Genomic DNA, 13,152 nt, shown 5'->3' with positions numbered 1-13,152 from the left:
CCTTTATTCACAGATATCCATGATTTTACTTGCCCACACTCGAAAAAATATTCCTTCCTAGAACTGTTTGTGGCCTGGGGTGTACTTTCCATCCAAGTATAGTCAGAACACATATAGGATTTTCCACATGGTTTCAGGTATCCACAGAGAGTCTGGAAGAGGTATCCCTTATGGATATAGGAGTCTTACTTTTGGCCTGACCTAGCCCGATTTTTCTGGCAAATAGTAAAGGAATTATGTTGGAATAAACAAAATTAGAAAGCTCATGATGTGTGCAAGCATACATATTTGTGTGGGGTTTTTATTGGGTTCCAAACTATAATCCAGTGCAATTAAATTTACAACTGCTGTTTTGATCAGACAAAGTGGAAATTCTTTATTCTGTGTTTTTTAAAATATGATGAACATTTGTTTATTTTGTTATTAGTGGAAACATGTTTGTTGTTTCTGTGTTCTTACATTTTATATATGTGAAAGATAATTTATGGGAAAGTTCTTTTTGAGTGTTTTCACTTAACCATTCCTCTCCTTTTAAGTTTTTCAAAAAAGTGCAGACTTTTACTTTGCTATACTTAAATTTGTGTTTTTGAAAAGTACTGCAGGATCTGATTGAAAGCTTTCAATTGGGAAACAGTTGTCTATGTTCTCTTAATTTCATACAGAATATCCTAGTAGTTACAGAGAACTGCAGGTTAGAGAGACTGGGTATATACAAGCACCTGGAAGGCTTCTGATTAACTTTTGAGTTGACAGTATATAGAATAAGATCCCAAGAACCACATGTCTACCCTGATGGGCATTGTTGCAGCCTGGTCAGATTCTGAGTACTCAAAAGATGAGGAAGGGGATGCTGGGAGAAATTTGGAGGACCCAGAGAAGGATAGAAGTGGCCTGGAGAGAGTGGTTTTGGAATCTCCTATCAGTTCCTGTGAGACTGGAGAAAGTGATATCAGTTCTAATGAGAATCTGCCAGAAGTGCTAGCTGAGAGAAATGTGGGAGACAAATGTTTGTTCAGATCAGGGTGCTTGGATCTTCAGACACAGAGTGTACAATAGAGACTGACTCGCTTTTCCCAGTGGCTTAGAGATAAGGAGAGGAAAAGCAGGTATGTGAGGAATGATGTCATAGGAAGTATTGAAGCCTTTTGAGTGGTTTTGTGCTACTACAATCCTTTGTGAGAGCAACATTGTATTCAGGTTAACAGCTCTCGGTTCCTGGTCTTATGTTTTTGTATTCATGAGTTCAAATTTCTAAGTTTGTTCCTGTTTCTAGTTCACATGTAGCATAGGTTGCCTGCCTGGGATTCATGCTATCATGTTTATGGATATATTTGATCATTTACGTTCTTACTGATGGTTATTTAATATGTTATTAAGTTTAGAGTTATGTTGCTGTTATATTGTTTAATTTGTCCTGACGTAATTTGTCTGAATGTTTTTATTTTTTGGCATTGAATGTTGCCTTACATGTTGGAAACCGCCCTGAGTCCCTTTGATGAGAAAGGGCAGTATATAAAGTTTATTATTAATATCTGTTGATTGACTCTTATTTATTTTTTCTTCTTCATTTATACCCCACCTTTCTCATCCCACAGGGTACTGAAGATGGCTTACAAACTCCAGCAAAAATTCAATGCCACATGTAAACATAACAATAAAAACATATCCCATCCAACTATAAAACAGTTCAAATACATGAGCAAATAAAATACATAGAACAATAAAACAGATTAAAACATATAAAGTGCAGAGTGTATTCGGACTATATTTGAGAAGATTTTGGAATCTTGGCTTCTTTGGAAATAACTTTTTGAACTTTGATTCTCCTTTTTGTTTATGTATTTATTTATTTATTCCATTTATATAGCACTTTTCTCAGCCCTTGGGTGACTCAAAGCAGTTAACAATAGCAAAATTCAATGCTCAACATCATAAAAACAGTTTAAAACAATTAAAACAATGGCATAATAAACAATCAATAAATTAATCAATTAATTGATTTTTAGATATGCTTATTTTTATATACTCTTCTCTGAATAAACTTTTACTTACTGGATTATCTAGACAGAGTGTGGTTTGTAGTGGAAAGGTGTTTCAGGGCTCTAGTGCAACAGGCATCAATCCTTCTGACATCCATCTGATAAGATACTCTTCCCCTCTGAATCTTTCCAGAACTTCCGCAATGATTAGACTGCCATTTAATGCAAAGTAAGCAGCAATATATACCTTGAAGAACTGCTTGGCTCCTGCCAATAGTGTACATCTAAGGCTTTGGATCATTGGTTGAACATGAATAGCTTTGATAAATGTTGCCCTCAGAATGATGGTGATGGAATTACTTCTCGTTGAAGGTTATCTTACTTCCACGGAGGGTCCCTTTCATTCTCCAAAGCACTGGCAATTTTATTATTGCACGGCTTGTGTGAATGTATGCATGTGTTCCTGGTGTGATTTTTTTTTCTCCCCTTCTCCTTAGAGGTGAAAAATACATGCTTCTTTAAGATATAACCCATACACATGCAGTGTTGAGCCCTGTATTGAGTTATAACGGTTGTACAAAAAATATGGGCAGATATAATTCTTTGGCATCTGAGGAACAAATACATACATAGGCCCAAAATGAGGGATGACTGATAAAATCCTTCCCACTATTGGCTATTATTTACTGCCTCCTAAGCAGCGAGCTGTATATTTATGCCAATTTCTCTGCTTCAGGGAGCATTCGTGATAGCAGGATAAAGTGAATAAAAGTAGTTTGCTTTGCAAATGAATGCAAATGGCAGCGCCTTTGGGAAGCCCTTTAAACAGGAGCCAAGCACTCTGATTATGAGTGAAGCTGCCATTTGGACATGGTGAAAAGAGCACGCTTGAGCCATTGATTGGGGGAGACAGTAAAAAGTCAGGAAGGGCCCCGTTTAAGCTTGTGGTGCAGCAGGCGGACGTCAGCGTGGTTGGAGCACAGTGGGAGAATGACAGGCAGGATTAGTGTCAGGCCGAAGCTTTGCCGTAGCTGTGGAGATGGTCTCTGGGGTCATTCACCTCTGACTGTTGTTCTGTGCTGATGGCTCTGTAATGCAAACTGCTTGATGCCTGCCTGTTCATTATCGGAAATGGTGATTAGGGGAGGTATTTGTCATAAAAGGGGCTCTTTTTAGAAATAAATAGAAATGGGAAGCTGTTGCTTACTGCCCGTGCCAGGGCAGAGGAAGCCTGCTGCAGATGGCTTTTCGAAGAGAAAAGGGAAGGTGGAAACAGCTGCTTACATGTTGAATGTTAAGGCGTCCCTATACAGAGCCACTGCTCTTTTGCCTTTAAAAAAATTCTGATTTGTCGTGAAAGGAGGAGCTGGAGTTGGTTTGCAATGGGTGGTCATGTATTGGCCTCTTTGAGAAGAGGGAGGGGTTCCCTCTCCGCTTCTCTTGTGTGTGAACCGGGCTTAGAAGCTATTCAGCCTGGCTGCTTTTAACACATTGAACGCTACCTCCACAAATCCTTTTTCGTGTCAGAGATAAACTCGGCAGATTTGTTACACCGTTTTAAAATGTAAGAGTGTTAGAGATGAGAAGGCCCAGAAAGACCGGGGGGGGGGGGGGGGGACAGCAGGGAAGACATGGCCTGCATTTCTCCCCTCCTCCAAGACAAAAAAACAACACTTTCTCTGTTATTTCTGCCTTTGTTTTGGGGTAAATTCTTGATCTTCACATTTCTATATTTCTGGAATTCTCTTCAGCAAATTGATTTTATATGCTATTTCATAATTTGACTATCTCAAGGCAGGTAATATTGACATTTTTAATGTCTCAGCATGGTAGGTTTTGAGGATTTTTTTTGTCTTGTGTGTGTTTATGCCATGTACATAGGCACACAGAGATTGGTCTAACTTTGATCCAATATATTACAAAATGATCAACTTGCCTTTCCAGTCCTGATGTGTCTCGAGTTTGTCCCTATGTAATATATATCCAGCAGATAAAATTGATCCATGTATATGTAATACATTGGTTGTTCCGTTACTTTATGCAACTAGAGGAAGTAGGTGCTGTTAAATGAACCATGAAACTGTGATGTTTGCAATTCATATCCTTTGTCTAATTACTTTGCTTAAGTCCTGTGGCATTTTGAGACAGACTGAAAATCCTTCTAGTTTCCTCATGTAACAAATGTTCTACAAATATTTTACAGGCACCTGACTGGACAGAAGAGGACCTTAGCCAACTGACAAGAAGTATGGTTAAGTTCCCAGGAGGAACGCCTGGTCGATGGGAAAAGATTGCTCACGAATTGGGTCGATCAGTGGCAGATGTGAGTTCACTTCGATTTGCATTGTATGGACACTCCAGAACAAGACAGGCAGTGTAGAAGGCAGACATAGATGGGGTCCGACATGTTCTTCTGAGGGAGGCTACAATCCTTTTAGGACCTGGAAGTGAACCATTAACTAACCAAGCAAGAAGCAGATGTCAGCTGGTCCCTCTGCTCCACAATTAACAGCTGTAACTGATCAGCTATATGAGTATCCTGGTGCTTAGAGACCCGAGCTACTGTAACCTGATAACAGAAAAACAATGCCAGTTTTATTCTTTGTAGTAAACCCTCTTAGCTGGGAGAGAACATTTGCAAAAACTTAAGTAAAGATAACATTTCTTCTTAGGCCTTAAAAAAATTCAGATCATCTAATAGTGTTTAGACAGGTGGTTTCCATTAATTAAAGCTCAGGGTCTTCCCCCCATGCAAATGATGGACCTATGTCATAATGTGAAATACGACGAAGAATGAAATGACTACTTTAAAGGGTTGGGATGCTTTGTTTTTCCTTGCAGTCTTTGTGTCACACATGTGGGTTTTCACCGTGCCTGTGAAGACCTTTGAGAACCTTCCATAGTGGAGTCAATATCATTCAGTGGGATCTCGTAGTACAGTATTATATCATGGGTGTCAGGTCTGTTTTGCTCTGGTTTACTCAATTCCTTTTTATCTGGAGTTCAGTGAACAGCAATTGGAACATTGCGCTCACACATTGAACTCAAACTATCATAATTTTTTGTCGGTCTGAGAAGGTATTTGAGTTGTGGACTGTTTTTTTCCTGCTACACTGGTTTATGTGCTCCATGGCCATGACCTATGAGTTTGAAGACTTCTTTAAACTGGATTTCCTGAGTGTTTAAGGCAGCACCTTTGTCTTCCTTCCCAAGACAAAGGTGCTGCCTTTGTCTTGGGAAGGAAACTTCATAAACAGTACACCTAAACACTACAAAATCATTAAAACCAAGCTGCTAGATTGTATACAATGCTTTGAGAGAGTTCTGTTTTGTTTCTTCAAGCCTTGACTCAAACTCGGCCATTAGCACTGTGTCCATTTGTAACCTATTATGGTTTGCCTTCAAGTCATGTATCACTTATTGCAAACCTAAGGTGACACTGCTATGAGATTTTCTGGGGCTGAGAGTGTGTGACTTGCCCAAGGTCACCTAGTGGGTTTCCACAGCCAAATGGGGAATCATACTGATTCACCATTCTGCACCTTCAGCATTCCTACTTTCGTTCCATCTTTCCTGTTGCTAAGATTTGCAATAGATGCCAAACATTTTCAGTTTAGTGAAGGCAGTGGCTACAAACCTAAGGACTCTGGGCATCATTGTTTCTCTGATTGTTAGCCAAAGGATCATAGAAATTATTTCACAGATGTCTTCACACTGCAGTCTCCTCACTGATGACCTTGGCCTCCAAATCAATCCAAAGAAGTCCAATCTGTCCCAGATGATAAAGTTGAAATTAACAATTAAGCATACAGACACATGCATGTATGATTTCTTAATGGGTCTATAGTATTTTTAATCTCCTTTGGGAGAGAGTGAATTATATTTGGAATAATTAATGCTGCACTGAATGTTCCTCCTTTACCCCCACAAAAAAACACAACTTAATTTAGTATAGTAGACCTGGTTCTGTCTCTAAAAAAAAGTGAATACATTCATTATTATTATTCCTTTTATTTTTCAGTTGTTGATTTCTTTACTCTTTAATTTAACTTTTATAATCTTTGACAAGTTGACTTTTTGTAACTGTAGAAGAAGAAAATGCTATACCAATACAAAGATACATGTACTAAAATGTAGAAAATTAATAGATGGTCTTCAAAATGATCCCAATTTTGTAAATTCCCACTCATTCAGGGAATACTAATTCTCTCTCTGTTTTCCCCATTTCAGTCACCTTCTTCTCTGTTAATGGTTGTGTTGTTTCCATCCTTCTCTGTCATCCTGTTTCCTTCCTCCCGTTCCTCTGTTTAGTTGTTCTGTGTGTCATTTACATCTCCTCTCTCTTGAGTCCATAAGTTCTGCTTTTCTACCCGTCTTTTCCCCTTTTCTCTCTGGTCATCTTCTTTCACTCCTCTCACAGATCTCTCTCTCTCTGCCTCATCTAGATACTACTGTGGGTCCTGACCCCAAATGGAGTCCTCTTAGCTCAATGTTGGGGTCAGGAAAAATTATGCAACAGTAAAAGGTGGCTGTTTTAGACATGTACACATGCCATGTTTACAGTGAACTCTGCAGACGATACTTCAGCTGTATGTCATAAAAAGAAAAATCAGCCTGTTTAGCAAGCCTTGCAAATGCCGATTTCTTACCAGGAAATGTTTGATTATTATACCTAGCTTATATACCTATCGACCTGGAGTCCTGTTGAAATTTCTTGGATGTAAAGGAGTCACAAGCGGGAAACGTTTAAGAAGCCTTGATCTAGACTAGTGGTTCTGAAAGTGTGCTCCATGGATCCCTTGGTGCTCCAAAAAGCATACCAGGGGGCTCGGCGCTTCCCTTCCCCTCCATCCTCCTCCTCCTCCCTACTCCCCCTCATCCCCCTCCAAGCTTTCCCTCCTCTTTCCCCCTCCTTCTCCTTCCCCCTCACCGTCCAGTTGTCTTCCTTGCTTCCCAAACCCTATTTCCCTCTCACTGCTCAGGGGGTGCTTTGATTGTGTTTTTCCTGCATGGTAGAAGGGAGTTGAACTGAATGGCCCATGGGCATTCTGTTGTTGTTGTTGTTGTTGTTACAGAGGCTGAGTGGTCATTTTTGGGGGGGTGTTGATTGTGCTTTTTCTGCATGGCATGGCAGAAGGGAGTAGAAAGAAGTACCTGCATGGCAGGTAGAAGGGAGATGAACTGGATGGCCCCTGGGGCTTCTGCTGCTGCTATTGTTGTTATAAAGGCTGAGTGGCCATTTTTGGGGGTGCGTTGATTGCTCTTTTCCTGCATGGCAGAAGGGAGTTGGATAGCCCCTGAGGTTTCTGCTGCTATTACTATTAGTATTATAATTAAAATAGTTATTATTAATTGTTACAAAGGCTGTATGGCCATCTGTTCAAGGTGCTTTGATTGTGCTTTTCTTGCATGTTAGAAGGTGGTTGGACTTGATGGCTCCTGGAGTTGCTTGTATTATTATTATTATTATTATTATTATTATTATTATTATTATTATTGGAAACACAACAAGATGAGTCCACAGCAGACAAGAAGACTCTGCTGGCTGTTGTATTGGATCATACATCAGACACTTCCCAAGTGTCTAGGACTGTGTCATGTATCGGCGAATAATGTGTGTAGATCCCAAAAAAGTGGCCTGCAGCTGGCAGATAGTAATTTTGTCAGCGCCGATTGTGTTTAAGTGCAGGCCAAGGTCTTCAGGCACTGCACCCAGTGTGCCAATCACCACTGGGATCACCTTTACTGGCTTGTGCCAGAGTCTTTACAGTTCGATCTTTAAATCCTCATATCGTGTCAGCTTTTCCAGTTGTTTCTCTTCAATCCTGCTGTTACCTGGGATTGCAGCATTGACGATCCATACCTTGTTTTTTAACACAATTGTGAGTTCAGGAGTATTGTGCTCCAAAACTCTTGTCAGTCTGAATTTGGAAGTCTCAGAGTAGTTTGACGTGTTCATTTTTTGTAACTTTCCGGCTTGTGATCCCACCAGTTCTTTGTCGCAGGCAGATGGTGTTTGTGATGATGATGATTATTATTACTATTACTAGCCATCCCTGCCATGAGTTGCTGTGGCCCAGTCTGGTGATCGGGATAGTAAAGTAATGAGAAAGTGTTGGTTTCTAATACATGTAATTTCTATGCTTGTGGGTAAACAGTATTTCCTGCTGTTTCTTTGTCAGTGTTGATGTGGAGATTGTCTGGTTTGCCCACTCTGGAACATGCAACATATCATTGTCCTTCTTTAAGGGTCACTTTCAAATCTAGGATACTATATCTCTGTGTGTGAGAATCATATCTATCTGTCTATATCTATGGCTGGATGGCTCTTTGTCAGGAGGGCTTTGATTACGTTTTCTTGCCCTGGTGAAGGGAGTTGGACTGGATAGCCTTAAATATTTTCTGTTGGTCATGAGGGTTCTATGTAGGAAGTTTGCTCCAGTTCTGTCGGTGGGGTTCAGAATGCTCTTTGATTGTAGGGGAACTATAAATCCCAGTAACTACAACTCCCAAATGTCAAAGTCTATTTCTCCCAAACTCCATCTGTGTTCATATTTGGGCACATTGAGTATTTGTGCCAAGTTTGGTCCAGATCCTTCGTTGTTTGAGGCTACAGTGCTCTCTGGATGTAGGTGAACTACAACTCCTAAACTCAAGGTCAATGCATACCAACGCTTGTAGTGCTTTCTGTTGGTCATGGGAGTTCTGTGTGCCACCTTTGGTTCAATTCCATCATTGGTGGAGTTCAGAATGCTCTTTGATTGTAGGTTAAATATAAATCCCAGCAACTACAACTCCCAAATGACAAAATCAATTTTGTTGAGTTATGGTCATTCCTTGGGTTAGTAGGTGTCTTATGGCGAAATTTGGCAGCAATTCGTCCAGTGCTTTTTGGGTTCTGTTAATCCCACAAACAAACATTACATTTTTATTTATTTAGACTAGCTGTACCCGCCACGCATTGCTGTGGCCAACCTTCCCTCCCTTTTTCTCTCTCTTCTTCCTTCCTCCCCCCCTTTTTTTCCTTCTTCCTCTCTTTTCTTCCTTCTCTACCTCTTTCTTTGCTTCCTTCCTTTGGTCTTTGGGTAGACCCAAAGGTGAGGATGGTAGGGACCCCGTGGGGGTGGCGAGTGTGAGGGGGGGGGAGACACCAAATTGGGGGCCTGATAAAGCCGAAGGTCTGCCTGCCCAGCCCACTGGAGCAGTCAACGCTCCCTGCTCGTGCAGGAGGGGGAAGGACCAGTGGGTCATTTTCATGCATGCGCTGTACCTTGTTTTATCATGTTTGGGTTTTAAAGTCCCTTTCACTGTTTTTTGGGGGGAGGGGTTGAGTGAAGGACATACATTGGCCTGATAGGTGTATTGTGTCCAAATTTGTTGTCAGTTCATCCAGTGGTTTTTGAGTTATGTTAATCCCACAAATGAACATTACATTTTTATTTATATAGATTATTACAAAGGCTGGATGACTATCTGTTGAGGGTACTTTGTGCTTCTCCTGCATGCCAGAAGGAGGTTGGACTGGATGGCCCTGGGGTTTCTACTGAAATACTATTAAGTTTATGGTCTAGAGGCATTCTCTCCTGACGTTTCGCCTGCATCTATGGCAAGCATCCTCAGAGGTAGTGAGGTCTGTTGGAACTAGGAAAAAGGGTTTATATATCTGTGGAATGACCAGGGTGAGACAAAGGACTCTTCTCTGCTGGAGCTAGGTGTGAATGTTTCAGCTGACCACCTTGTTTAGCATACAATGGCCTGACTGCGCCTGGGGCAAACTTTTGTTGAGAGGTAATTAGATGTCCCTGCCTGCTTCCTCTCTGTTGTTGTGCTGTTGCAATTTTAGAGTTTTTTTAATACTGGTAGCCAGATTTTGTTCATTTTCATGGTTTCCTCCTTTCTGTTGAAATTGTCCACATGCTTGTGGATTTCAATGGCTTCTCTGTGTAGTCTGACATGGTGGTTGTTAGAGTGGTCCAGCATTTCAGTGTTCTCAAATAAAATGCTGAGTCCAGGTTGGTTCATCAGGTGCTCAGAGTTTATGTTGGTTAAAATTATTCTTCATTTTAAATATTGTATTGTATTGTTCTTTCATTTTTTGCTGTACAAACGAGATTTGTGTATTGTGCATAGGAATTTGATCATGCTTTTTTGCCCAGTTACTTCACAGAAGTACTCTCAATCCATCTGCCACTGACCCGGTCCATCCGTCAAATTTTAGAATACAAAGGCATATGACCTAAAGGAGAACTGGACCAAAATGTTCTATAGGTGGCATTTGACCCCAAAGAAATTAGGAACATTTTATAGGAATTTGAATACGAAATGCTGGAAATGCGGGGAGATAGAGGGCACCTTCTACCATAAGTGGTGGCACTGTAAAAAGGGCAAAACATATTGGAAAGGAATACAAGAAAAACTACAAAACATATTGAAGATTAAAATACCACTGCGCCCGGAAATATTTTTGTTGGGAATTACAGACGAGAAAATAGATCACAATATAGACAGACTCCTATTCCTCGCTGCAACGGCGGCAAGAATATGCTATGCCAGAAACTGGAGGCAAGAAGAGACACCCAAGGTAGAAGATTGGGAAAGGAAACTTTTGGAAGTGAAAAATATGGATAGATTAAGCTACTTAATTCAGAAATACAGGGTTAGTCAAAATGCATAGGCCAAACATACATACAATTGTATGTATGTTTGGCCTATGCATTTTGACTAACCCTGTACAAAGGACTAACAGAGAACGAAATGGATTGGACACTGATAGATGAATATTTTAAATAGAAACAAACTAGAGATTAGAAATTGAGCAGGGAGAAAAAGTCAATTCATTAATCAAGGAATAAATAAAAGAAGAAAGAACAAAAAGTAGGAGAAAGAAAGAAAAGGAAAACCTCACTGAAGACATCGGGAAGCCAGACCGAAGGAAGATTGAACTCTTTGTTCTTTGTTTTCTACCGTTTTTAAAGGACAGCACTCTCACACATTTTTCCTATTTTTTTCTTGCTCACACACTTCTCTCCCTACCCAGCATCCACCTCCCCTTTCCCTAGCCTATTCCCATCTTCTTTTTTCATTTTTATTCTTCCTCTCTGACTCATTACTTTCGGACTTGTCTCTTTCTTTTTAATGACTTTTTAAGTATATGTATTAATTGAAAAACCAATAAAGACTATTAAAAAAAATTAGAACACAAAGCGCCAAAAAGGTTGTCCATACCTGATAGATAGATAGACAGATAGACAGATAGACACACACACACACACACATTATATATAATATAATACGCAAAATTTTCTTGGGGCTCCATGAGAAACTTTTGCTCCAAAAAGCACTCAGCCGCTGAAAAAGTTTGAGTCCCTCTGATCCAGACCTTCTACCTACTTTTCCTCTGATCTCTCCTGTTGTGTCCTATCATCTGTCTGTTTGGTGCAGGGATGCTTTCCTGTGTGTGAATGCAAGCTTATTTGTTCTGCTCATCCCTCCCTCTATGTTTTTTAATATTATGCTCTTTGCCATTGTTATCCAGTGGCACAATGGATTAAACCCTTGTGCCGGCAGGACTGAAAACCAAAAGGTCGGAGGTTCAAATCCGGGGAGAATGCCGATGAGCTCCCTCTGTCAGCTCCAGCTCCCCATGTGGGGACATGAGAGAAGCCTCCCACAAGGATGGTAAAACATCAAAACATCCGGGCGTCCTCTGGGCAACGTCCCTGCAAACAGCCAATTATCTCACACCAGAAGTGACTTGCAGTTTCTCAAGTCACTCCTGACACAAAAAAATCCTGCCAGTGAGAAGGATATTTTGCAAATATAGCAGGGGAGGATATAAGCAGTAGTGTACAATGTAACAAATGAAAACGCTGCCCTCCATATTATTCCTAGAAAAATGGCATTAAATTGTATGGAACTTTGTGGGAAAGAAACATTATTTTATGTACCCACCTATTTTTCCAAATGTAGACGCCTACGTAATTTATATTAACCTGTTGGTACTGATCTCAGATTGAATTAAAAGCATTATTTGCACATTATTGTTATTGAAAGCAATTTATGACATGACAGTTATTTTGCTTTCTCTACATTTAAAACAATTAGCATACTGCTTGGCGTATCCCTAAAGGGCTTTACACATAAATGTACCAGCTTCTTTGATAGTCATCTAAAAAAATCAATTACGACTTTGATTTTAAATTTGTCCAGTCGCTCAATATAACTTGTGTTATGTCCGCTTATCATGCTTCTAATTAAATTTCATGAAGCAACCCACTACCAAACTTGTTCCTTCGCGTTTTAGAAAAAGAGAATTTTCCAAAAGACATCCCAGATGGTCGTGGGATCTTCCTGAACAGGATTTGAAAAAACAAACGAGAGAAGTTGCTGATGGAAGAGAAAATCAGGGTTTCCCCCATGCACAGGCAGAAATGGTTTACATGCACAAGCCTTTTGATTCCCAGCTTGAATCTGTAAAGCAGAACTATGCAGAATTGGAAAATACATCCACTTGTTTTACATAATTACGAACAGAGAAATTGAAACTCATTTTAATAGATCATGAAGGCTTGAACCTGGTTCCAGCTGTTAGTTTCAGAATGGAGTAGTTCCATTGAATTAATAGAACTTACACAAATGCTCACTTACCGGATTTTCATTGATTTAATTGGTTTACTCTAGTTAGGACTAATAGTCCGATTTAGGCTGTGGTCAGTCTTAAAATGCAGTGACAGTTTTGGTGTGTTCTGATTGAAATTTGACATTGGAAGTTACTTTCTGGTCTTTTGTGTGCATTTGTTACAGCTGCTGTTCTTCGACAGGATGAAATTATTTAAAGGGAGTGCTTCTGGCTTTTGTCAGCTGTCAGGTTGTGCTTGTTATTTAAACTTGCATCCCATTTCTTCAAGAGCACTGCCAGCTAAATCCGGGTTTGAGGGCGAGAGTGGTGCCTTTTTATATACTCATACCTGAGTTATTGTATGGGTTCACTTGTTAATTTCCCCATGTTGTCAAACAAAACACTTCTTTTATTCTAAAAGCTTTTTGCTACATTCTCTTTGGGTCATTTACTTTAAAGAGCTCTAGGGATATTCCCTCCCTTGTCCTTCCAATCTAAAAAAAAGTATGTCTAATTGTTGTTGCTTTTGACACAGACCCACTATGGCACTTGAGC

The 13,152-nt window shown here is 40.1% G+C and overlaps 1 protein-coding gene across 1 annotated transcript in view; it reads left to right on the top strand.

Moving 5' to 3' along the window:
• The window catches only part of DNAJC1 (DnaJ heat shock protein family (Hsp40) member C1), a 99,049-nt gene that overhangs the window by 76,281 nt on the left and 9,616 nt on the right, over window positions 1–13,152 (top strand). The window contains exon 9 of the mRNA XM_060782382.2: window positions 4,183–4,302. Coding sequence (XP_060638365.2) covers window positions 4,183–4,302 — 120 coding nt within the window. The remainder of the gene's footprint in view (window positions 1–4,182; window positions 4,303–13,152) is intronic.

This window comes from Anolis sagrei, chromosome 6 (assembly GCF_037176765.1).
Source record: "Anolis sagrei isolate rAnoSag1 chromosome 6, rAnoSag1.mat, whole genome shotgun sequence".
Lineage (NCBI taxonomy): Eukaryota > Metazoa > Chordata > Lepidosauria > Squamata > Dactyloidae > Anolis > Anolis sagrei.
Note: the sequence above shows the minus strand (reverse complement) of the source record. Positions and strands in the feature narration are given on the sequence as shown.